Below are 27,971 nucleotides of genomic sequence, written 5' to 3' on the forward strand. Positions count from 1 at the left end.
TTTCTTTTCAGATATTCCTTTATTTCAAGGATTTTTGGGGGGTAACTTTTTCAAATTTTTTAATTAATTAATTTTGGCTGCATCCATGGCACATGGAAGTTCCTGGGCCAGGGACTGAATCCACGCTGCACCTGCAACCTACACCACAGCTGCAGCAATACCAGATCCTTAATCCACTGTGCCACAGTGGGAACTCCAATTTTTTATTTTGTTTATTGAAGTATTGCTGATTTACAATGTTTCAGGTGTATAGCAAAATGACTCAGTCATACATATATATGTACTTTTTCAGATTCTTCTCCATTATAGGTTATTATAAGATATGGAATACAGTTTCCTGTGCTATCTAGTAGGTCCTTGCTGTTCATCTATGTTATATATGGTAGTGTATATTTCTTAATTCCAAATTCCAAATTTAGTCTCCCCCCCTTTTCCCCTTTGGTAACTATAAGTTTGTTTTCTGTGTCTGTGAGTCTATTTCTGTTTAACTTTTTCTTTTAACTCCATCAATTTCTATCAACTGTCTTTTGTTTTATGGGGGCTGAGGCTTTTCCACTAGAAGGGATCAGAAATTGAGTGAGTGGGGAGAGGAAATGGACAGTGATATGACACCCATGGCAGACTGACCCTATAGTTTAAAAAAGCAAACTCTAAAGAGGCATTGGCTGACAGATACGCAGGCCCCCACCCATCTGCTCAGCTTGCTAAGCATGCAGTCAGAAGCATCATCCTGCCACTTTCTTTCCCTTTGCATCCACCAGGGCAGTTGCAGCAGTAACACTTACATTCCCCAAGGTCTGGCTGGCCACCTGTTCCAATCTGAGTCTCTTCACCACAAATGAAGAGACAAGCACTGAACCTGACATAAGGAAAGTGATTGTGTGGGCAATCTGGATAGCCTTGAACCAAACTCTTCTCAGGAACAGACCAAAACCCAGAGTAAAGTCACAGGTTTGTGCGGGGGTGGGGTGGGAGTGTGTGGGGGTGCAGCCTATCGCTGGGAATGGGACTTACCGATCTGTAGTTCTGGGTATATTTCATAAAGGCACCAATCCACGTTGCAGTCGCAGTGGGTTTTCTCAAAAAGGTTGTCTAGGACATCTCGGGCTAATTGCCGCTCATCCACCATCAGCGACTTTGTGCTGTTATCATTCATGTGTACCTTGACAACGAGCTGAGGGCAAAGTCATAGGGAAGCCAGTAAATGCCAGCAACTGGAAAGGCTATCCATGAAGGTTAAGCTTTCAAAAATGACACTGCCTTTGTGAATTTAAGTAAGAAGGTGTCCCGCAAACGCATCCAGTATGAATTCACTCATATGACAAGCACTTGTGTAAGGTGCTACGAATATGGATGTAGAGAAACCAATTTGCAAAAATGGAAATAAACACAGAGTAAGCAAAGCCCTTGTCTAGACTTCAAAGACTCTGTATTCTGGTGAGGGAGACAGAAAACCAAGAGAACCAAAGAAGTGCTGACTGCCTGCCTTCCTGACATCTTTCTAGCACTTGTTCGTCCCGCAGCCCAGAAGCAGCGTGTATCTTTATAATAAATACTTCGCTCTTGCTTAACTGCAGTTGAGTCCCATTTCATGTAACCCAGGAGTTCTGAGACACAGATAAAAGCAAACTAGTTAATCTACAATTCTTTGAAGGTGTGGGGGGGTACAGGGTGACACAGTGTCACCGAGGGGTCTTACTGAGAAGGCAGGTGGAGTCACAGAAGAACACACTGGATTATAGGTGGATTAAACCAAATCAACGGAGACTGAGAAAAAGCTATTGTGATGGCATGCAGGCAAACTAGTGATATAATTTATTTTTCATTCCATTAAAAAATTCTACTGCATTGAGTCCGCAGTCAAATTGGTAGCTATCTCATTTCAAATCTGGAGGGTTAAGTGGGAGCAGAACTTACTCATCTTCAATAAAGACAAAAGATTTCATTGATATTTCCCAGACAACTTGCCAAGGTTATTAAAATTTCCGATCCCTAAGATTCTAATGCAAAATAACAGAATTGGAGTTCCCATTGTGGCTCAGTGGGTTAAGAACTCAACATTGTGTCCTTGAGGATGCAGGTTTGATCCCTGGCCTTGCTCAGTGGGTTAAGGATCTGGTGTTGCCACAAGCTATAGTGTAGTTTGAGGATGTAGCCTGGATCCAGCATTACTGTGGCTGGAGCTGCAGATCTGATTTGACACCTAGCCTGGGAACTTCCATATGCTGCAGGTATGATGGTAAAAAAGAAAAAACAATCAAACAAACGAAACAATTAGTTCATGAAGTAAAGAGGATTTGGATTTTCTTTGACATTTGAGTATTTTTAGCATATTTTTAATCACAGTAGTTGTTATTTATGAGTGCTACAGGTTATAATGCTGCTATACATCCTGTCCTCAAAAGGAACAGTGGAAATGCACCCACTTGACACAGGTTTAGGGGAAGATTTCCTATAACCTATGTTCGTATTTTAGTCTTCAGCAAGATCACTACTCCTATCACCTCATTAAGAGGGAATTAGCTCGGAGTTCCTTTTGTGGCTGAGCAGTAATGAACCCCAGTAGTATCCATGAGGACACGGGTTTGATCCCTGGTCCCACTCAGTGGATTGAGGATCTGGTGTTGCCGTGAGCTGTGGTGTAGGTAGCAAACGCGGCTCAGATCCCATGTTGCTATGACTGTGGTGTAGGCTGGCAGCTGTAGCTCCAATTCGACTCCTAGCCTGGGAATCTCCATATGCTGCGGTGCCGCCCTAAAAAGACCAAAAAAAAAAAAAGGGGGGGGGAGTTACCTCTACTATTAGAGTCTATCTTTGTGTGCCACACAGAAGTGTGTGTGTGTGTCGGGGGGCTGCCTCTCCCTTTCCAGACACTCCTTGCCCAACCTCCAGCCTGGGGTGCCTGCGGCTACCTCACATACCTCCAGCAGAGAATTCCCAGAAATATCATCAAACAGAACCACCTGACACCTGTGTAAATTTCTATTCTAACTTGAAAAGAGAAGCATAAAGTAGTTAAGGTTCTACCTCTTCTGCTGTCTGAGGTCGGTCCTGGTTATTCACCAATGTGGCTCATTATTATTAAAAAAGTGTTTGGCTGGAATGGAGAGAAAAACCCCTAGTAACAATTCTTCCTCCCCCAAATTTTGGGTTAGATTCTGAGCAGCAGGTAAACTGCCCCTCCAGTCCCACTTTCACCCAATCGGATCTTGAAAACACTGGGTAGTTAATAGGGAAGAGCGCAGTTCCTGTGGACTGCTGTGCAGAGTTACTGACAGCAGCCAAGGGGGTGGGTAGTGATGAGAATGTGGGTGAGGAGCAGGCAAGGACATAAGTTGAAGCAATCCTGGTTCTTCTCCCACACAGGCACTCTGAGAGCTAAATGCAGACATTGGCAATAAAAGTGCATTTCTTCCTCCTGGGACCATGCAAATTAGACCTCTATTCCAGGCTTGTACAAAGAATACTTTTTTCCCCTTAAAAACTTGTAGCCCAGAAACCTCTAGCTGGACAGTTGTTTTTGTTGTATGTTCAGCTTTTGATGTATTTACAACAACAGGCTCAAGTACCACTGTGTCAAAGACACATTCATCTGACCTCTGAAATCAGGCATGGAGGGTTACATGGAAAGAGAGATTCCTCACATAGCGGAATTACCATGACTTATTTTCTGTGGAAGGCACACCTGCTGCTCTCTGCTGAGGACTATTGCTATAAAGCAGCTACATGTTCTAAGAAACACTACCAATGTTAGGATCTAGAAGACAATTTTCCCAATAGAAAAATTAGTGATGTCTGACCACATTTCATTCTTGCTTAGGAATTCCTGAAAAAATAAAGCATGTCTTGGTGTTATGTTCTTGAAGAGAGGAAAAACCCTAAACCACATAATTTGACAATGATGCAATGATGAAAGGGTTTTGGGTTTGTTTTGTTTTTTTTTTTTTTTCCTGGCAGAAATTGCACACTAAATTTAATCCACATGTAGTTTTGAATGTCCACAAGTACAAAACTGAGAAAGAAAAACAAGAGAAGGCTGGTGACTTTTAGCAAGAAGAAATCATATTTACTTCATAGCTTTCTTCACATTTATAAGCTCAAGAGGAGTTCTATCACCAACGCGTGACACCCTAAATCACAGTTATGTGATTCAGCAAGCTAAGGGCTTTTCATGTCAACTTTACATGATATAGGGTAAAATGATTCAAGAATGAAAAAACCTCTCCTTTCTAATCTATCATAATAAAGATGTACTGGTTTTTATCATTTCTTCTTTTTATTTTGAAAACTAATAAATACAAGAATATCCTAGTCCTAAATCATTTAATACATTTAAGTATTAATATATACACACATACATATATTTTCTTCTATAATAAAATTTACAAATGGAATTTGTTCTCTTGTGTCACAGAGCTTTAAAACAAAGAAGCAAATAAAATCAATGAGTTAGATTCTGGTTCCAGTTCCAAAAGCTTTGTATCACAAACTGTGTGCATCATTCACGATCCAAACTGAGGTCCACACCCCACAGAACTCCAGGCAGACCTGATTTTCATCCCTTAACAAAGGCGATTGTGTGGGAGTATATCTTGATTACTTTATTAACAAATGAGTATGTCTCAGTTATTTTTTTAAATGTCCTGTGCCACACAGCCTTATGTTTTAAGAAATATGCCCAGAGCCTCTGAAGTCAGAACAAATATACAACTTGGCTTTTTAATTTTCTTTCCTCTCCCACTGATCAGAGCAACTTTTGTTTTACAGCTTCTTTACTGACTACAGGCAGGTGGTGCTTTTTGCTACTGTTACAATTCACCTCAAATACATTTTGCCAAAGTTCTCTCCCTTCTGATCTACAGTAGAAATACCGCCCTTTTTGCTACTGTTACAATTCACCTCAAATACATTTTGCCAAAGTTCTCTCCCTTCTGATCTACAGTAGAAATACCGCCCTCGCCTCCCTAGTCTCTGAATCTCCAGTTATGCAAAAGGACCCAATATGCTAGTTGTTCTCCTTTTTAATCTAAAGTCAACTTCTCTTTCCATTTCTCCTCTGATACTATTTCCAACATGGCCCCCATTTTATAAACAATCCACTGGTTTAAAATAATCAGACTAATTATAAATTTTAGTTGTACTCCTTTTCTTTTGTGTTTTTATCCTCAAAGGTAACATCAGTAGCCCAGGACAGCCCAGCTTCAACTACCACCACCTGTAACTCAGTTCGAGACACATTTGTCTTCTGTGCGGTCCTGTGGTCGAGACGGCTAGAGATGGAGTCAACCTGCTCTCGCCCTTTCCCTGACAATCCACTTTCCACAAAACAGCCAGAATGGTCTTTAAAAACCATATATTATCCCTGGTTACAAGCCCTGAAATGACTTCCCACTGCACTTACAATATGTTCTAGACTCTTTAGGCCTGTGCGACCGTGTGGTCCTGCCTGTGTCTCTGACCTCAACTCCTCCCATTTTCCCTCTTACTCCAGGAGTAAAGGGGACCAACTGCATGGTGAGGAACGGAAGCTAAATTTTTGGTGGTGAGCACACTGTAGGGTGTGCAGAAGTAGAAATACAAGGTTGCACACATGAGAAACTTACATAATGTTGTAAACCAATGTTACCTCAGTTAAAAAAAAAAAAAAAAAAAAAGAGTCTCTTGGGCACCATCACTCCTCTCTGCTTTATTTTCTTCATAGCACTTTTCTCCCCTGCTAGCATTTAACTCTACACAAGCAGGAATCTCACCTGACTGGTTCATCTCTCTGTACCCCTGGCACCTGTTCCATGAGGTGAGCATGCATCAATGAAGAAAACCCAAAAATTCCTGGACGAGCTTCCCTGGAGATGGGGCAAGGAGGTAGGGCCCAGAAAGGGGAGCCACCTGCAATTACCCAAGAGTGAGCAGAACCTGGACAGCATCCTTAGGGGAGGGAGCCCTGAGGGTAGAGACTTGGCAACGTCCACATTTACATTAACATGGGTTCCCTATTTATCAATCACAAATAAGCCAACTGATGTCATAGAAGGAATAACTATATAATTTATCTTTGCCCTTAAATTAAAAAAAAATACACCTCTTTGCAAAGCACCACTGGAAATTAAACTTTTTTTTTTTTCCTTCAGCATAATAAAATGTCACTGATTTGGACTGCCCCACACACAGCTGATTCACAGTTTACCTTCTTAACCTTGGCCTCCTTCAGTTTTTCCAGTGCCAGCTTAATTTTATCAGCCTTGGCTTGGGATTCTTTTTCTTCCTGTAAAATGGCAAAACATTCAGCACAGTCCATTAACAACACGAGCAGGTGAGTACCAGGACATCGTGGTGTCTCAGTTATTTTACGTTGACAAAAGGCTGTATTAGAGGGCACCAAATTTCACAGATCGATTTTCAGAATTTGTAAAAGAAGTCGTCAACCCAGAGATACCGAAGATAGTCACCCTTTGTATCTTAAGAAGAGTAACGTAAAAGATGACACGATGATTCAAAGCTTCACACATTCAGTCTGAGAAAAATCTCTGTCTGACTTAAAATTGGGTCTCACCTGAGGAATCTCTAGGTGAATCTCCAGGGATTTGAGCACTTCCTGAAATTATATGCCTTCTCTTGGGTGAGTAGGTGTTTTCTGGGATCCTCAGTTTTTATTAGATTCCTAAAGGGGTCCTTAACTCTCCCCAAATTAAAAGACTTAGACACAAACTTAAACCTATAATTCACCAGAAAGAAAGAACGAACGAACCCACTGACAAACACATGTGAGCAGGCAGAAAAGAGAGTGAAATATTTTATGGGCCCAAAGCCCTTTAATGTTTATTTGTTAATATTCTGAGAATAGGATTGTTGAGGCCCTTCTACCTATTGATAATGATAAAGAAATGGTGACATTTTTAATTACTTGAAAGTAGACATGTATCTTCTTATACCAGCAGTTCTTACATTGTTTTCGAACCACAAACCCCTCGAGGAACATATTGAAAGCAAAGACGCCCATAAAGCTTCAAATCCGCATTCAACTTTGCATACAGTTGGGAACGGGGCCTCCTTAAAATCTTCATGGACTCTTTATTCAGAGCCTCTGCTCTTTAGGGTGGCTGTTACCAAAGACAAGAGGTAACAAGTGCTGCTGAGGAAGTGAAAAAAACAGGAACCCTCGTGCACTGTTGGTGGGAATGTAAATAGGTACAGCCATTACGGGAAACAGTACGGAGCCTCTTCAAAAACCTACAGATAGAACTGCCATATGATCCAGCAAGTCCACTCCTGGGTATTTATCCAAAGAAAATGAAATCACATCCTGAAGAGACCTGCCTCCCATGTCCACTGCGGCATTATTCACAACAGCCAAGACATGGAAACAACCTGAGTGTCTGTTGATGATGTGGAGATAAAGAAAATGTGGTGTCTATATACAGCGGGACATTATCTACTGGGAAGAAAGAAGAAATCCTGCCATTTGTGACAATATGGCTGAACCTCGAGGGCATTATGCTACGTGAGGTAAGTCAGACAGAGAAAGACAGATAGGGTGTGATCTCACTTCTGTGTGAGAATCTAAAAAAGCTGAACTCATAGGAATGGAGAGGGGAATGGTGGTTGTCAGGGGCTGGGAATAGAGAAAACACAGAGGTGACAGTCGAAGGTTCTGGGGATCGGATGTATAATACCGTATACATATTGTTTGTCTTCCCCAAATTTGGAAATCTATTAATATCAAACATTCTTCACCCACCTGCTCCACAGCACCCCTCCTAACTACAATTTATTAAGGGGTACACAGATGTCACTGCCATATTGAACCCAGGTACCAAACTTGGCAACATTCCATTTAGTTTAATTCAGAAATATGTAAGGAATGCGTCCTATTTTTTATGACCTGGGCTAGGACCAGGGACACAGACATATATAAATCATTTCCACAGTTCATACCAAGTTCATAAAACAGCACCTCCCCAAAGGTTGAGTATTACCAGGGAAAGATGTCTACAAATACAGATTTTAGCCAAACTGAAAGTAATGCCTGAATATGCCCCTAATATGTTCTTTATACTCACCAATGTGTCCTCTAATGGAGACTCTGGCTTTGCAATGAACACATCCAAGACCTGTTTCTTAGTATCTCAGAGCTCCAGGAGCACAAACTTATGAATGGAACTGTTACTTTTTTTTTGCTTTGTCTTTTTAGGGCTGCACCCATGGCATATGGAAGTTCCCAGGCTAGGGATCAAATCAGAGCTGCAGCTGCTGGCCTACACCACAACCACAGCAACACCAGATCTGAGCCATGTCTGTGACCTACACTTACAGCTCGCAGAATGCCAGATCCTTAACCCACTGAGCGAGGCCAGGGATCAAACCCATGTCCTCATGGATGCTCGTCAAATTCATTACTGCTGGGCTGCAATGGGAACTCCGGAACTGTCACTCTGAAGAAAGGCAGAGGTCAAGAGTCCTGCCCTCCCTGGTCCCACGGACCTACCTGAGAGAGAGGTTCAGGCGGTGGTGGTGGCAGAGGAAGGTCAAGCATGGGATCAGCTGGTGGAGGTGGCAAGTCATCTTCATACTGGCCAAAACTGGCTGCAGCATCTGCCCTGTACCCAAGAGAAGCTGCACCACTGAAACTCAGTACATCCAGAGATGCTGAGTGAGGTCGATTCTGAGAGGACTCTTTCTGCGCCTGGATTGTCCTCTGCTCAGCTTCACTTATGTCTGCGACCAGATCCGCCATGAGAGCATCTAAATCTTGGTCTTCCAGTGCATTTAAGGACTCTAATAGGGAAAAATCATATTGAGGATCAAATAAGGACTCATACCTGGAAAAACTGAACACAGGTCAACTTTCAAGAGTAAATCTGAGTACCAGTTGTAAGGGACTGGCAATGGGGAAATAGGAAGAGGCTGGTAAAGGGTAGGAACTTTAGGATCTAAGTATAACATAGTGACTACAGCTAAAAGCATTGGATTGTATAACTGAAATTTGCTGAGAGAGTAGAATTTAAATGTTCTCACTTAAAAAAAAAGTCAATACATGAATGAGGTGATGGATGTGTTAATTAGCTTGATGGGGGACATCCTTTTACAATGCACATCAAATCAGCATGATGTTCACTTTAGATGTCTTACAATTTTATGTGTCAATTAAACCTCAATAAAGCTCCAAAAATTTCTTACCCTCCAAAAAAGAAAAGAGGGAAAATATCTTCCCCACGCTGAAGGGCTTCTTCATCTATAAAGTCAAATCTAAGCACATGATTTGAATTTTTGCACATTCTGGACGAAGATCTTAAGAGTTTTAGAAAGGCAGGGAGGGGAGAGGATGGAAACGGATGGAAAGTTCTCCACAGGTCTTTGGAGGGCAGAGAGAGCCCCAAATATATTTGGAAGAAAGTAGGTCTCCACCAACTAGAATTTACATATATATATAAAGGGCCTACGCCACAGCCACAGTAACTCGGGATCTGAGCTGCACCTGCGACCTCCATCACTGCTCGTGGCAATGCCAGATCCTCGACCCACTGCGAGGCCAGGGATCAAACTTGCATCCTCACATATCCTAGCTGGGTTCGTTACTGCTGAGCCAGGACAGGCACTCCAAAAAATTAAATTTTTACGGTAAAGACTTCATAAGACAGTGAGCTGGGGGTTCATTCTTAAAGGAAAGGCAGACCTGGATTTTCAGAGGGTGAGCAAGGATGGTTTTCACTGGACTTTCTTCCATGTGTGAGATTACTGTGGAGATCAGACACATGATGCTGAAAGTTGCTCAGACCATGTGGCATACACAGAGCCATGCCCCTGAGCTGTGCTGGCTTGCCACTTGGGCAGTCACCGGATGGTGAGTATAATGAGCAAGGGATGGGCAGGGTGGAAGTGCTCGTGAGGAAGAAAATTCTAGCGGCTTTGTGCAGTGTGCGCTGGAGTGAGGACATGGAGGCAGTGGAAATGATTCCTACTCACGAACAAATGAGCACAGGGCATGGTGAAATACTTTATTGGCAACATCATCATCATGAACACCGCGGAGCATGTTACTTTAATGCTCACAGTTCAAAGTACAACAACTGGACTGAAGTGTGGCTCTCCTAACTGTGTAAAGGGTTCATTTCCTTCTAAGCCACCATTTTTTTGCATATAACTTTTTCATAAAATTAAGTGAAATTAATTTTTAAAATCTCAGAAAATATATGTCGAACTAATGAAGCATGTTCACAATTTTCTAGGGGTATCAACGACATTGAGACAGTTGACACATAAGCAAATGATTTTCATCCTTTGTAAATTTTTCAGGGGCAAAATTCCCACAATAACACTTACATTAACAACTTCTTTTTTTTTTTTGCTATTTCTTTGGGCTGCTCCCGCGGCATATGGAGGTTCCCAGGCTAGGGATCGAATCGGAGCTATAGCCACAGGCCTACGCCAGAGCCACAGCAACGCGGGATCCGAGCCGCGTCTGCAACCTACACCACAGCTCACGGCAACGCCGGATCCTTAACCCACTGAGCAAGGGCAGGGACCGAACCCACAACCTCATGGTTCCTAGTCGGATTCGTTAACCACTGTGCCATGACGGGAACTCCCACTTACATTAACAACTTCTGAAGCAAATTATAATCCTAAACAGATTGTACGGAATTGAGTGATAAGGAACTGGGGATTCTGTTCAGAAGTTTGGCACTTACTCTCTGAATGACATTGGGTGAAATATTTGACTCATTTTAAGCAATGCTGTAAATGAAGACAGTAAAAAAAGTCATTCCTATTCTAATTTCTAAAAAATTTAATATTCAGTACACATCGGTACTTTTTTATGATCTTATCTCCTTAATGACATGACTTTCTTGTCATTGTACTTTAACATTACTATGTTTATATATTACTGGGTCTCTTTGTTTTTGTCATTTTCAGGATACCAGGTACCAAGCACCTCCAAAGCATTAGTTGAGTTGACCACAGCTAAATTATTTATTAAGTTCTAATTTTTTCGATTTTTTTTTTTTTTTTTTTGGGCTGTGCCAGAGGCATGTAGAAATTCCTGGGCCAGGGATTGAACCCCTGCTACCGCAGGGACCCAAGCTACCGTAGTGACAACACTGGATCCTTAACCTGCTGCACCACAAGGGAACTCTGACTCAATTTTAATTTTAATTGAACTGATTAAAGTATTTAGCTACAATGAGTGTGTCAAGGAAATCTGCATTATTCATAAGTGCCAGTATATGTTTTCTATTAATGTCATAATTTCACAAAAGTGTGTTGGGTTTTTGAAACTTCATGAATGCTGCCATCATTCCATGCTGCAAAAAAAATCACTGACAGAAATCAGTAAGTTTACACGGCAAACAGAAAAGAGGGTAGGAAAAAGGAAATCAGAAAGGATGTATTATAATTTATCGAGATACAGGTATTGGCACCTTAAGGGCTTATCAAAAAACTATTGAAAATGACAGATACAAAGGAACCCAGTAAGTGATGGAAATAAAACTTGGAACTCTGGATTTCTGTAACCAGGCCTCTCTAATATTTTGTCTTTCATTCTTTAGGAAGGCACTGCAAGTCTTTAGAAACTCTTTTGCAGTGAATTCTCATTAATTTGGAAGCAATTACTTCAAGATTCATTATAATTTGAATAGCACACGGGGTAAAGACTGTCAATGCACTAAACAGGAAGAGAGACTTCCATTAATAAAGGAACATGATCTCTGGGAGAACAAAAATATCAAACAGAGCAAATATATATGAATTAAAATATATTTGAAACATCATCTATTCATGTATTATCAATCATTATGAAATGGGCAGTTCATTAATACTCTTGAAGGAACATCTCCTTTTTAATATTTTCTTATACTACTGTACTTTATTCTTCTAATGGTTTAGGGATAAGAAGAAACTCTCTTTACTTTTTAAAAAAATTAGATAGTTTTGAGATATTCTACAAATGCAGAATGGTGTTCCTTTTCATTATAGGTAAAAAAAAAAAACCCAAAAAACTCCTTGGCCTCTCAATTCACCGCAAACACAATAAAACACAATCTGAATGAAATTCAGGACTTGAAAAATTATACTTGTCATGATGTCTAGCTTCCCTAAATTTTGCGTTTTAGTCATTGTTATGATTTCAAATTACATAAGAAAAGAAATTATGCTTACCGTTTAAATCCTTAAAACCCACACTATAGTTAAATTCAGCTCCGGGCTTGGGTTCTGGAAGAGGGAGAGTGTCCACTCCTAAACTCTGTGAAAAGAGATCCCCATCCTCAAAGTTATTCAAGGTATTGACATTTTTACAGTGCAATTTAATCATTAAGTAAAAAAAAAAAAAAATCATTTGCTGTTTACACATTTTCTCTCTAAATATGTTCTTTAAAAACTATATTCTTACTTGCACATGTTTCCGCTGATTTTTTTCCCTACAGAAAATGAAAAGTTCTAACACAACATGGTAAATCAACTATACTTCAATTAAAAAAATTTTTTTAAATGAAACGTTAAAAATTATTCTAAAAGGTACATCTGGAAACAGGTCAACTGAGACTGATGAGAAGGAGGTCATTCCTTTCTATAAACAACAAAAAACTTCCTGTAATAATGCATTTGTGACACAAACACTATATACAATTTTATAAGGACTTAAGTTATGACATTAAAGAAAGGAGTGTTTAGTCACTCAAAGATAAAGGCTGTTTCAGGATGCCGTCTGCCAGGATACAGTGAACTGTGAATGTTGTTACTCTTATTTAATGTAATGCTTGTTAGGAAGAAATTAAGACAGCGTAAGGTGATTTGGTAAATAACGTTACTTTTTAAATGGAAAAAGTGCCTTCTTGTATGATTTAAAAGCTACACTATGTTACTTAAATTTAAAAAATATTTTTACATCCATAGTTTGAGAAGTGATTTCACCTGTTTCTAATCATGAATGTTTTCATGACTGTGAGTGCATCCTTTGATGTTACTCTAATTTGGTAAATAATATCCTTGTTTATATCTTAAATTTCTGAAGGAAACCCATCATTATATGTTTGAGAATAAATTAATGAAATATAACCTGTTATAAGTAGGATAAAAAGACCGTTAATTAAGATGAAGTTAAAAGAAAAAAGACCTAAGCAAGTCAGAATCAAGGATAAAATGTAGGGAAAAGTGACTCTAGAATTCATTCTTTTTTTTTTTTTCATTTTTAGAGGGCACATGAAGTTTCCAGGCTAGGGGTTGAATTGGAGCTACAGCTGTCAGCCTGTGCCACAGGCACAGCAACGCAGGATCCGAACACACACACACACACACACACACACACACACACACACACACACACACGGTGACCCCAGCTCCTTAGTCCATTAGGCGAGGATAGGGATCAAACCTACAACCTCATGGTTACTGGTCAGATTCATTTCTGCTGCGCCACAACAGGAACTCCCTAGAATTCATTCTAAAAAGCCATTCTGCAAGCCCAGAATTCATTCTTAAAAACAGAATGGGCAGGCAAAAGCAATGCAGAAACTACGGGACAAATACCAGAACAAAAAAACAAAGTACAAAAAAAAAATTCATTAATCAGTCTGTTTTTAAGTGCTCTAACTGGGAAGTCGAACATCACAATTAGGGTAGCCAATGCATTCTAGTCTCAGGAGTATAATTTATCATGCTACTTAAAGAAATTAGAAGTAGTTCTCAAACAAAATGTGAATCTAAAAATGTGTGATATAACAGGCTTTAGGTAAAATGTGGAGGGAGGGAAAGAACAGAAAGGAAACTGGTTTTAGGAAGGAGCACCTTTAGCCACAGCAAAGTCACTCAAAGTCCAACATGAAGTAAAGAAGGCAGCATTTTTCTCGGTCTGGTGTGGCCTGTCAAATGATTTTAGGTCGCATACAAAAATCACAAACATTAAAACATAAATTACTGTGTATCTATTTGGATGTTTATCAAGAAAAAATTAAGTGGGAATATTTAACTTGTAATGACGTTTAAGAAATCAATAAAAGACAAATATTAAGAAAATAGGCAGGCAGGCAAAAAAAAAATCACTAAGGTTATATGTGAAAGACTGAAGTTGGGGAACACTGTTCTATATGAACCTCCTTAAAAACCATATGCTTGAAAATGTATGTTATTAGAAGTTGCATAAGGTTGATTTTCTAATTCTTCATTCTTTTCCATGTTTAACTGGAATTCCTCCATAAAGAAGAACTTGCTCTCATCAACTATTTGTTCACTCTGAAATACCATTTGACCAGGACGATAAAAAGACATAGAGATAGATGCTTGATTCTCTCCTTTATCAGTTTTCAGAGTGATACGTTAATGCTCTGGCAATCTCCAACGGTGACCAACAAAGCAGCGTTGTTTTTGTTTATTGCTGGTATCACTATGCCAGTTTTATTTTTTTGCCATGGAGAATGTGAAGTTTTTACATATTTAAATATTTCATTTTTTCTTTGATGGCTTGTGGGTGTCATAGCTCGCTTAGGAAAGCTGCCCACATCTTCAGATTGTGCAAACATTTCTCTCATGTTATCTCCTGAAATATTTCATATATTTAGATCTTTGATTCATGGAACTCATCTTGGTATAAAGGGTGAGGTAGACTTTAGGCTTTTGATTTTTTAGATGTGCCATCCCAACAAGATTTATTAAATAATTCTTTTTTTTTCCTTACTCATGGAGAATGCCACTTTGATTAGATTTTAATTTTCTATCTATATTTTGTATCTAATTCTATTTCATGAATCTGTGTTAACATGCCATTACTCTTCTTTTTCATAGTTCTCTGGCTATTTGGGTATTTGAAATTTTCATATAGAGTCAGTACAAATGGCTTTGTTCCCCTTCCCCACAAAAAATCCAGTCAATATAGGTACTGGTTTCTAGACTGTGTGTGTATAGATATACACACATACAAAAAAACACACACACAGAGATAAAGAAAAAGAGACAAAAAAGGGGGGATAGAGTAACATATTAATGGAAATCTGGGAGAAAAGTAAATGGGAGTTCTTTGCATTATTCTTTAACTTAAAGCTTGAAATTGTTTCAAAATAAAAAAGCAAAAATCACATGACTGTCATGATTATAATGTAGTTCCCTTGATTTCTGCTTATTTTGAAAAACTAGGAAGCCTATGGCTAATCTATCCATCTCAACCACACCCTAGTTTCAAACTACAGAACAGGTACAGAATTCACGAATGCGGATCACAAGACAAACTTTGCTAATGGCTGGGAAGATACGCAATAATCCCCAAGGGCAGTTGACAATGGCCAATTCAAAGAACAAACAGACTTTAGACTCAGGGACAAAGTGGGGCCTTTACCTTGACATTTACTTTACCCTGACCAACCTGTTGGGGAACCAGTTTTAGCCAAGCAAACCCTCACTCACTTGAGCACAACAAGGAAAGATAAAAAACCAGAAGGGCTTCAAGTGAAGGTGTTACTGTTCAGGGTTCTTGGCTTCCTTAATCAACAGAAATTGATAGGAGGACAGGCAAGGTTCAGGCAAGTCTTTACTGGGACCCCTGCTGGGGCAAGGAGGGAGCAAAGACAAGCAGCAGCTTCCCTTGTTCACTTGCTCTCCGCCAGGGGGCAAGCTGGTCCTTATAATGGGATGAGGGTAGGGGCCGGTCTAGGAATCGGGAAGAGGGGTGGCTTGGGTGGTCTGCCCACTCCTTTTAGTGGTATAGTGTGCAGGGGACAGGCACAGTACCCTGTTTTCACTCTCAGCTCTTCAGAAGTGGTGGCTGGTTTTTTAGGTTTTTTTTTTTTTTTTTTTGTATCTTCTTGTTGATGATTTGCCCCAACTGTGCATGCACACAATTATTTTTAGTCCTTATTATAATGAGTTTCCTTGTTATTCCACTGTTCAAAGAGACATTTGTCCAGGGGCAAGCACCACAGCCACTGCAGCCAAGGGTCCCAGGTCCCAGGTCTCAGACTGTCTCAAAGGCAGACTCAAGACACTTTGACTGGTCCATTCTTACTCTTGAGTTAGAGTAACAATACTCAACTATGAAAATCCTAGGCTCTGACCAATCAGAACATTTGTTCCTCTATGGAGCAGGAGTGAGTGAATGGACGGTGGGACCACAGATGTTCTCTCAAACCTTCCTCCTTCATGGGAGGAAAATGAGTCTTCTCATCTACAGAAATGTGGTTACCACCCTAACGTTCACCCTTTTCTCTAAGCTTATGAGACAATCATATTTTGTCTCTTCTTTCATAGCACCTAAACTTTCTTGAATTTTATATGGAATATAAAGGAAATGCTAACTAATATTGATTTATTTTTCCTAAAATAAATATTTTTAAAAAGCACAGGTGATTCTTCATTTATTTTGGAGAAAATGTTAAGATCCCTATCTTATTTAGGAATACTAGGTGATGATAATGATGAGCTGACTAGTCTTTACATAAAAGTAACTGCAGGGGAAATCTTTCAGTGGCGGTGGTGGTTGCGGAAGGTTTGTCTAGGGGCTTTCTTCCATTGGCTAAATAAATATTTGGACATAATGAGCATGAGAATTGCCATAACAGAATGCATATGTGAGTATGTATTCAATTCACTGAACTCAAAAGGGTATAATGAGGAAAAAAGCTTTATTTTTTCCCCTACCACTGTCACAGTTACACCGGGAACACATAATGTCAATTTCCAGTCCTTTAAAAAAGACAGCCTTCTTATATTAAAATCAAACTCTAGAATCCCATTTTTTCTAATTTGAAAGTTAAGAAGGAGAATTTACCTGGGTCAGAAGATCCATCTCTCCCAGCAAATTGCTGAACATTTGGTCTATATCTTCGTTTGACTCACCCATCTGAAAAAGGAAGAAATCCAGATATAAACAGTCTAATAAAAGCCTGATCCTTGGATAACTGTCCCATCTCTTTCTTTCCCCACAAAACCTCATGCACAGGCAAGCAAGTCAAGAAGAGAAGGCTGGGGAGTCTGAAGTTCCATGCCTGACCTCTCTCCAATGTGCCTTGGCCCAAAACTGAATTGAACTGAACCCTAGGAAATGGCTCAGAGTGACAATTGGACTTTGTTTTTCCAGATGGAACTAGTCTCTTGGGGGCCAAGTGGACAAAGGCAGTGTCATTCAGGAATTCATGTCACCATAGGACATCCTGATTGGAAAAGAAGAAAGGTGACTGCATCAGAGACACATAAAACTTCATTTGCATTTAAAAACCTACACAAAAATGATGTCAGGAGTGAGTAAGCATATTTACCAAGTGATTCCTTGCTTTACAAAGTTATTTCTGAAACAGCAGTTTTTGGCACATTTTTTGGGAAGTATTAGGGTGACAAACACTTTGAACTAAAAGGGCCATGCAATCAAGTGATAAGAGGGAAATGAAACATACTTTACATTTTAATCTTTCTCTATCTAATCCAAGAGAAGGAACTGGCCAGAGGAGGAAAAGTGTTTCCATAAAGTGTGGCGGGGACACCCTGTGAGGTGTACCTAGTTGCTTTCTTCCTGACATTTTTGGCAAAGCTGGGTTGGACTTAGGAGATGTGATTACAAGGCCTCCTTCAGCCACTAATTTGTGATGTGTTTTTTGGAGACTCAACTGCTTCTAAGATGAGGAGTTTGCTGCAGATAATTTCTAAGGGTCCCATATGCTCCAAACCACTATAAGATTTGTGCCAACTATAGGTCAAGCTAAGACGTCTGGATCAATACATATTATTTAAGTCAAACAATATGTATGAGTGTGTATGCATGTGCTGTGTTTTAATCATGTTACATGGGAATTTTAAATATATACAAAAATAGAAAGAGTAATATAATGATTTTCATGTACCCATTGTCCTGCTTTAATGATGATCAACTAACTCATGAGTATCTTTTTTATGTGGATATCATATATGTATAGCACGAGAAGATAAAGGTTTTTGAAAATCATAACCACGATACTGTTATCTCTGCACAGTCTTGTGTGTTTGCATTTTATTTTTTTATAATGATTTTTATTTTTTCCATTATAGCTGGCTTACAGTGTTCTGTCGATTTTCTACTATACAGCAAGATGACCCAGTTACACATACATGTATACATTCTTAAGGAATACAAAAATAAAATACATTTTAAAATTTTGTTTGCATTTTAAATCAGTTATTTGAAATGCCAAGGTATGGATGCTACCTAAGTGTCCATCAACAGATAAAAGGAGAAAGAAGATGTGTTATATACATAATGGAATACTACTCAGACATAAAAATAGAATACAATTTTGCCATTTGCAGCAACATGAATGGACTTGGAGGGCATTATTCTAAGTGAAATAAGTCAGACAGAGAAAGACAAATACTGTGTCACATCACACATGTGGAATCTAAAAAAATACAATAAACTAGTGAATAAAACAAAAAAGAAACAGACTCACATACATAGAGAACAAACTAGGGGTTACCAGTGTGGAGATGCAAGTTGCAGGGGGCAACATGGAGGTAGTGTGGTGAGAGGTACAAACTATTAGGTATAAAATAAACTTCAAGGATGTACTGTACAACAAAGAAATATAGCCAGTATTTTACAGGAACTACTATAAATGGAATATAACCTTAAAAAATTGTGAATCACTATACTGTACACTTGAGACTGGACATAACACTGTACAGCAACGATTCTTCAATTTAAAAAGTTATTTGGCTAAAATAGGCAAAGTCAAGGCAGATTTATCTTTCCTTGAATAAATTATCTGAAAACTTACAGTTCTCCATTTACCATAACTTCAAACAAATACTTAAACAATAATACCTTTTCATATTCAATAGTTTTAAGCTAATGAGGGGTTCCCTGTCTCTTTATAAAATATGTATACAAAAGACCTTTGTCATACTGACTCTGCTGAATTAAAACTGACTGAGGAGTTCCCGTCATGGCTCAGTGGTGAACGAATCCGATCAGGAACTGTGAGGTTTCAGGTTCGATCTCGATTAGTGGGTTAAGGATCTGGCGTTGCTGTGGCTCTGGCGAAGGCCGGCAGCTACAGCTCTGATTAGACCCCTAGCCTGGGAACCTCCATATGCCGTGGGTGCAGCCCTAGAAAATACAACAAAACAAAACAAAACAAAAACAAAAAAAAAACAAAAAGACCCCCCAAAAACCTGACCTAAATGTTTGAAAAAAAAAAAAAAGAGAACAATTCTTTAAAGTTCAAATATGTAATGACGATGATGAAGACATTTACCTAGCACTTACCATGTTGTAAGAATTGAAATCAGCTGGATTAATATTAACCGTCAACCCCTAGAATGGCACTGATGCTGAGAGATCAGAAGGAACGAGAGGCGTAAAAACCTTCTGGAGTGAATTAGGGCATATCCTTCCCTCCGTAGACCACCCTGCAATGCTAGTGCTCAATCTTCCCAAATTATTTTTACAGCTATCCTGGGGTTACATCACTCAGGAAATCTTCTGGCTTAATTTTCTCATTATGTATTTCCCCCCCGCCACTTTTAAGAAGTAAAAACCATTTTTTTTTCCCTATACAACTTTACCATCTCCACTGAAAATGAGGTGAGGATGGAGAATATTTTTCATCTGAATTTCCTGCTCTCCATAATAATTCTTGCTTTTCTCTCCTTCTAGGCTCTCTCTCCAGTAAAACACAGAAGTCCCTCTGAGCCATAGTTCCTGAGTACATTCAAGAGTCACTTCAAGTTTTAGGTTGATATTAGAGGAAGGACATCTGAATTGCTATGATGGTTAATTTTCCAGAATCCTCTCTGCCTTCCAATGGAGGAGGTTATCTTGCAGGAGCATGTGGTATCTATACAACTGGCTTAATCAAGAAGGGGACATCATTCAAACAAAAGCAGCTGATGATATGATGGGACAAGCACATTTCTAAGTAGCAGACACACCTGGGAGAATCAGGGGAACATACACTGGGACAGGGAAGCACACGTTTGAATTGGAGGCAGCCATTCAGCCACTGCACAGGGACAGACCACATGAGGTAGGCAGATGAGCCCTCAGGTAAAGAAGTGACAGGTAAGGCGGACACTGCAGGTGTGGGTCAATGTGGGGAGGTCTAAGAGACAGATGGGACTCAAACGGCATCAGGGAAGAAAGATGGAAGATGTTCACCTTGTCTTATGCGGGTCGTTGGGTTTAGTGTTCATCACAGTTGGAAAAGTAAAGAAGTGAGCCCTGTCTCTGGTTGAGATCCACTTACATATGATTTTAATCCCCTCCCAGTTACTTTTTTTTTTTTTGTCTTTTTGTCTTTTCTAGGGCCGCACCTGCGGCATATGGAGGTTCCCAGGCTAGGGGTCTAATCAGAGCTGTAGTTACCAGCCTACGCCAGGGCCACAGCAAAACAGGATCCAAGCCTCGTCTGTGACCACAGCTCATGGCAACACCAGATCCTTAACCCACTGATCAAGGCCAGGGATCGAACCCACAACCTCATGGTTACCAGTCGGGTTCATTAACCACTAAGCCACAATGGGAACTCCCCCTGCTCAGTTACTTATAAAGCATATGAATCATACCCTCCCTTCTTCAAATCACCTAAAAATGGAGGAAAGAAAATATTTAATAAGTCAACAAAGCACCCATGATTTCAAAAAATATCCCCTCAAACAATCTGATATTCAAAATCTTGTAATGGAAATTAGCAAAAAGAACACTAAAATTCCTGAACGCCCCATGTGAATTTATTTTCATTAGATTCTCAGGCAGCACAATAATGTGGCAAAATAAAAGAATCCTTCAGTTGAATGATTACTAGTAGGGTAATTTAAGAGTAAGGATGAGTGTTCACATATTTCAAAATTTTCCATGAGGGAAAAGTAATCTATTCGGAGTGGGAAAAAAAACAGATTTATTTGCTGACCTCAAAACTGCCAGTCAGTGTTACAATAAAACTCAAAGGAACCAAAGATGATGCTAGTGGTAAGTATCTTGTCATGGTTACTTTCTCTCAAATCATTACATTTGGAAATGCCCTAAATGATGAAGAACAAAGTCTTGAAAGGAAATGTGGCATCGATGAGTCAGAAGTATCCACTGAGCCCAAAGACCTCAGTTTCTCAGCCTGTATACACCACGGATGCCGGATGGGCTGAGGACTCGCCAGAGTGAATCATACACCTAAGATGGAAATAACTCAAAACAACAGCAATTCTAGTGACCTCTGCTGACACTCCCTATGTTCATCTGGTAAAAATCTTTCCCTGTCCTTCCATTCCTCTTCCCTAGAGCCTACTAATACTGAATTATTTAAAGGAGTCAACATCAAAATCATTCCGTAAATCTTGTCCTGAGTAAATTATGTTCTTGAATGGATCACAGTTGAAATGAACTGCATTCTTGGTGAAAATTATAAAACATTTGAGTTACTTGGGCTATGATTAACATAAATTAATGTTAATGTGTAAATTCCATCATCTCACATATTTATCCTCCCTGCAAGAAAGCCTTATTTGCAGAAGGGACAGAACAAGAGTTTTATATATATATATATATATTGGGTCTATGTGCATACATGCACATGCACGAGAAAATAAGGCCGTGTCTTGTACATGCGGTATTTGCCAAAAGTCAAAATAAAGATTAAAAAGAGGGAAAGAGAGAAAGAAAACACCCCACCCTGGGTGCTCAAAGTGTTGTTTGGGTTAACAGCTCAAAAAAAGCAAGGGTGGAGCAGCCTTAGTGAAGCAATGGATAACAAAACAAGCAATGCGTATGTCACGTTTGGGTGGAATTAACATCTTTTTGTGAGCACGTCATTTCTGTATTCCTTTTGTGTCTTGGTTAAAAACTGTTGATTAAAAAAAATCTGGAATAGTACTTGATCAGATAGCTTTTGCTGGATTTGTTTTAAGGGTTTTTTTTTTTTTTTTTGAGGGTGTGGGAAAGTGGATAGGAGAGGGGTGAGGTGTTCAGACAGCACATCTGGGCTGAAATTCTCACTGTTGAGACCCTCATGAGCTCATCCAGCCTCCAGGTGCCTGATTCTCCATCAAGCCCTACTACCACTATCATTTCAAATTTGACATACAAATTCGAACATGTCTGCCTCCTGTTCAAAAAAATAGGAGGTGGTTAATCACAATGTCGTGGGGAGAGTTCAAGTCTCAGCATGTGTTTCAGTCCTTTATCATTAGCCTCAGCCTACTTTTCAGGCTTCAACTCTTACCCTCTTACCCATCAGGACCCTTAACATTGTCCGAACAGCTTTTCTACATTCTCTTTGTCTTGGTAGATACTATTCCCTTTAAATAACACTCTCCTCTGTCCACCTACCCTTCATAAAGTCCTATCTATCATTTGGAATCCAGCTTTCATGTTAACCCGTCAATGGCATCTTCATACCCAGTAGAGAGATTTGTTGTCCATTGCATTTGGTAATCATATCAGGAAGTCCTGGCCCCAACAAAAACCTTGATAAGGTATTTAACCTCCCTGGGTTTGTTTCCTCATCTGCAAAATGAGATTAGTCTGTAATTCACCCTCACACCTACGGTCAATTAATCTTTGACAAAGGAGGCATGAATATAAAATGGAAAGAGTCTCTTCAGCAAGTGGTGCTGGGAAAATTGGACAGCTGCATGTAAATCAATGAAACTAGAACACACCCTCACACCATGCGCAAAAATGAACTCAAAATGGCTTAAAGACTTAAACATAAGACACAAGACACCGTAAAACTCCTAGAAGAGAACATAGGCAAAACATTCTCTAACATAAATGGTACAAATGTTTTCTTAGGTCAGTCTCCCAAGGTGATAAAAATAAAAACAAAAATAAGCAAATGGGACCTAATCAAATTTACAAGCCTCTGCACAGCAAAGGAAACCATAAAAAACAAACACAATGAAAAGACAACCTAGAGAAGGGGAGAAACTATTTGTAAACAACTCAGTCAGGAAGGGCTTAATCTTCAAAATGTATAAACAACTCTTACAATGCAAACAAACAAACAAACAAACAAACAAACAAAACCAAAAAAACCCCAAACAACCCTACTGAAAAATGGGCAGATCTAAATAGACATTTCTCCAAAGAAGACATATCGATGGCCAGTAGGCACATGAAAAGATGCTCAATATCACTAACCGAGAAATGCAAGTCAAAACTACAATGAGGTACCACCTCATCCCAGTCAGGATGGCCATCATTAATAAGTCTACAAATAACAAATGCTGGAGGGGGTGTGGAGAAAAAGAAACCTTACTACGTTGTTGGTAGGAATGTAAGTCGGTACAACCACTATAGGAAACAGTATGAGGCTCCTCAGCAAACTAAAAATAGAGTCACCATATGATCCAGCAATCCCACTCTTGGACATATATCTGGACAAAACTGTAATCCAAAAAGAAACATGCACTCCTATTTTCACAGAAGCACTATTTACAACAGTTACAACATGGAAACAGCTTAAAAGTCTATTGACAGATGAATGGATTAGGAAGATGCGGTATATTTACACAATGGAATACTACTCAGCCATTAAAAAATGAAATAATGCCATTTGCAGCAACATGGATGCAACCAGAGATTATCACACTAAGTGAAAAGTCCCAAAGACAAATATCCTATGATATCACATTTGTGGAATCTAAAATATGGCACAAATGAACCTATCTACAGAACAAAAACAGACTCACAGACATAGGAGAACAGACTTATGGTTGCCAAAGGGAAGGGGGAGGGAGTAGGATGACTGGGAGTTTGGGGTTAGTAGGTGCAAACCATTACATTTAGAATGGATAAGCAATGAGGTCCTGCTGTACAGCACAGGGAACTATGCCCAATCTCCCGGGATAGACTGTGATGGAAAAGAACATAAAAAAAGAAAGTATCTGTGGCTGAGTCACTTTGCTCTACAGCAGAAATTGGTGCAACGCTGTAAATCAACAACACTTTAATAAAAAAAAAAGAAAGAGAGAGAAGCAGAGTTAGGCTCCATGCCATTCAACCCCTTGTGAAACTGAACATGAATGACTTATTTTCAAAATTCAGTATTGTTTTGAAAAACACAGCTTTGTTTCTTGTGCCATTGTACCATTTTCTTTCGATGGTTCAGAAACTCACTTTAAAACTTTCCAAAAAATAAAATAAAATTTAGGGAAAAAAAAAATCTTTCATTCATGGGATTGTTGTGACATTTAGACAAAACAGCACACGGTACTTTAGCATAAGCGTTCCACAGAGATGGCTTGATGGGCATTCATGGCCCCTTCCTGCTGTACATGAAGCCTGTTGACCAGAAAGTTTGAAGAGGTTTCTTGGCATTGGAAGAGACCTAACTCACTCAGTTTATGCTCCAGACTCAGCAATTTCATGTGAGGTTAATTCAAGTCTTGGTATAAAAAGATGATTTTCTTGGATTTACACGTGTTATCATTGTCCTCATGCAGTCATTAGCATCCAGCTGCTGAAATGAATAGCTCTCTCTCTCTCCTCCTTTTTATTTGTTAGGGCCACACCTGCAGCATATGGAAGTTCCCAGGCTAGGGGTCAAATTAGAGCTGCAGCTGCCAGCCTATGCCACAGCCACAGCAATGCCAGATATGAGTCGTATCTGTGATCTACACTGCAACTCGCAGCAACACTGGATCCTTAACCCATTAAGCAAAGCCAGGGATCCAACCTGCATCTTCATGGACACTAGGTTGGGTTCTTAAACTGCTGAGCCACAACAGGAACTCCTGTCATTCTCCATGGAGCTCCGTGCCATTCAACCCCTTGTGAAACCGAACATGAACGACTTATTTTCAAAATTCAGTTTTGTTTTGAAAAATACAGTTTTGTTTCTTGTGCCATTGCACCATTTTCTTTTGATGGTTCAGAAACTTGCTTTAAAACTTCCCAAAAAATAAAATTTAGGGAAAAAAAATCTTTCATTCATGGGATTGTGTTACATTTAGACAAAACAGCACACGGTACTTTAGCGTAAGCGCTCCACAAGAGCATTTACTGAACTGGACAATGTTCCTTTTGTTACCATGTTAGAACTTCTTTCCAGCCTGGGAGCTCTTATTAAGTAAGGATTAGACCTTGCTTGCCTTAAGTTTCAAAGTGCTTTGTTGAAAACACGGAGAGTGTAGGTGACCTCCCAGACTAGTGGGAAGAAGTCACTGGTCACTGACACTCCACCTCCTGTGCCTTAGACATAGATTTCCTGCCCTGCACTTAAATATGTGATTTTCTCAGGCTGCACAGTCCTTGGAGGTCAGCAAATCCTATGTTCCTTTTAACTTTCAGGGCAGATAAACAGAAAGTCAGTTTCTAAGGTGTCATCACAGCTATAGGCTTCTGGAATCTCACTCATGACAGCAATATTGACTCTTTTTAATGCTGTCCAAGTGAATAAATACTGATATTTATACAGATAAATTTTGTTGGTAAACACAGAGGTTTCATTGAGGCTCACACCTTTTTAGGCCTGAGGCAGTTTTCAACTCCCCAGTTTTTGTTGCTTTGAGACAAATCTAATAGCCACCATGCAACTCGAGTGACATAACACATGGCTTTCCTTTTTATCGAATTCAACCTGAAGTCAGTTAACATTTCAAGGCGTCGAGTCCTTGTCATGGCTCAGCAGTAATGAACTCGACTAGTATCCATGAGGATGTGGGTTCAATCCCTGGCCTTGCTCAGTGGGTTAAGGATCCTGCATTTCTGTGAGCTGTGGTGTAGGTTGCAGCTCAGACCTGGCATTGTTGTGGCTGTGGTGTAGGTGGGCAGCTGTAGCTCCAACTTCACTCCTAGCCTGAACTTCCATATGCTGCGGGTATGGGCCTAAAAAGACAAAAAAAAAAAAAAATCAAGGGATAAGTTAATTCACCATTATTTAATAACTAAGAACAAGTTACATCTTCTATTTCAATTATATATTTATTCATATTCCATATCTAATTAATTTTAACCTCATAAACATGGATTTATGCCTCACTTTAGAAAAAAAATGTAGTTTAATTATACCATAATATATCAGGTTACCTATATTACTTTAATACATAACTATGTTATATGTGCTTTGCTATTTATATTGAATTAGCATGTCTCTGGCTTGCACTGGGCTTCAAAACAGAATAAATTACATGTGCCTGTTTGTATTTGTCAATGTCACATTTTTTATGTGTTTATATGTAAATTTGCTAATATGTAAGAACAAAAATGAACACACACATCATGAATATTCCTCTCATAACGTATATATTCTTTTACTTTCTTACCTTTTTTTTTTTTTTAAAGCCACACCCACGGTATATGGAGATTCCCAGGCTAGGGGTCAAATCGGAGCTGTAGCGCTGGCCTACACCACAGCCACAGCAACGCAGGATTCAAGCTGCGTCTGCAACCCATACCACTGCTCACGGCAATGCCAGATCCTTAACCCACTGAGCAAGGCCAGGGATCAAACCCGCATCCTCATGGATACTAGTCAGATTTTTTTCCTCTGAGCCATGATAGGAACTCCTGTTCTTATACTTTCTTATTAGGAATTGAATTTTGAGCATAATAGTATTAGATTAAGGGGTTATTTGATGCATTTAGAAAGAAAAGATTTCTTCATAAAACATACAATTTTTTATATTAAATAAAATAGGTTAATAATAAACAAGAATTTTTCATAAAAGAGAAAACAATGAAAAAGACAACTATTCATACAGGTTTTTAAAAAGCAGTCCTAATAACTTCTGCATAAAATCAAAACGTTACTTTTTTTTTTTTGTCTTTTTAGGGCCCCACCCTGGCCGTATGAAGGTTCCCAGGCTAGGGGTCTAATCAGAGCCACAGCTGCCGGCTTACAGCAAGGCCAGATCTGAGCCGAGTCTGCGACCTACACCACAGCTCACGGCAACGCCAGATCCTTAACCCACTGATAGAGGCCAGGGATCGAACCCGCAACATCAAGGTTCCTTTCTGGATTCGTTTCCACTGCGCCATGACGGAAACTCCTAAAATGTTAAGATTTTTCCCTTGTGATTATCAATTCAGATTTACCGAAAGACGTATTCAGTGGCAGCCGGCATCAATACGATGAAGAGTCTCGTGTTGTTCACATTTTTATAAGGAGCTTTTTTGTCAAAAGTCTGCTTAGGAAAGATTAAGATATGAGTTTGTGGATGGTCTAATGTGAATGGTTGCAAAGCTCATCTTTTCAGCTGTGCTCTTCATCAGGCAGGGCCTCTAGTTGCACTGAGGTACGGGTACCAAAAAGGAATGAAAATTTAGAACAACAAGGATTAAAAGACAGGATGCTTATGAGTAAAAAACTTTAAATGCGACAAAGAACGTATGAAGTTGACAGTTTTTTTTTTTTCTTTTTAGGGCTGTGCCCACAGCATATGGAAGTTCTTGGGCCAGGGATGGAACCTGTGCCACAGCAGTGACCTGAGCCACTGCAGTGACAATGCCAGATCCTTAACTTGATGTGCCACAATGGAACCCCTAAAAATAACTTTCTGATCCTTGAAAGGAGTCAGTCAATTAAATTCAGACAGATTAGAACTGGTCTTCAAAACTCCACCAGAACAGCTGATATCGATCTACCTAGAAGGAAGCCTCCATCCCTACTGCTCCTGTGAGGGGCTGCAGGTGGAGAGAGAGAGTCTCTTCATTCTCCCTACCTGCCTGATGACTGTAAAACAATATCTAATAACTAATAGGTGTTCTCACCCTGTGCCAGGCCCTGTTCTTGTGCTTTAGATGTATGGACTGGTTAAATCTATCGTCACAACCAATCTAGATAGGACATGTTGCCCTGCTTTACAGATGAGGAAACGAAGGCACCCAGAGATTAACTTGCTTGCCTGAGGTTACACAATCTAAGTCGGCCCACAAATATTTGTTGATCCCAGACACCGTTCTAGGCTCAAACCAACTTCTGGAAGATTTTCCTCAGTCGGTCTTCCACTCCTGTGTTTCTCTTCATCAGTGTGTCAGGATTACACCCCTAGATGTCATCTACACATATAGTACATCTTTCCATGTT

At 39.6% G+C, this 27,971-nt stretch overlaps 1 protein-coding gene across 2 annotated transcripts in view; it reads right to left on the reverse strand.

Annotated features, from left to right (window-relative positions):
• The window catches only part of APBB1IP (amyloid beta precursor protein binding family B member 1 interacting protein), a 115,300-nt gene that overhangs the window by 45,199 nt on the left and 42,130 nt on the right, over positions 1-27,971 (reverse strand). For both annotated transcript variants that reach the window (XR_014818010.1, XM_003130751.7), the window contains exons 2-6: positions 16,751-16,822; positions 12,157-12,241; positions 8,483-8,772; positions 6,185-6,262; positions 1,015-1,174 (exon numbers count right to left, since the gene is read on the reverse strand). Coding sequence is in view for 1 of the 2 variants with exons in the window: in XM_003130751.7 (XP_003130799.4) it covers positions 1,015-1,174; positions 6,185-6,262; positions 8,483-8,772; positions 12,157-12,241; positions 16,751-16,822 (685 nt within the window). In the remaining variant the exon portion in view is untranslated. The remainder of the gene's footprint in view (positions 1-1,014; positions 1,175-6,184; positions 6,263-8,482; positions 8,773-12,156; positions 12,242-16,750; positions 16,823-27,971) is intronic.

This window comes from Sus scrofa, chromosome 10, assembly GCF_054392235.1.
Source record: "Sus scrofa isolate SSC_HxYL_T2T_F1_AM1 chromosome 10, Sscrofa_HxYL_maternal_Yorkshire_Landrace_v2.0, whole genome shotgun sequence".
Lineage (NCBI taxonomy): Eukaryota > Metazoa > Chordata > Mammalia > Artiodactyla > Suidae > Sus > Sus scrofa.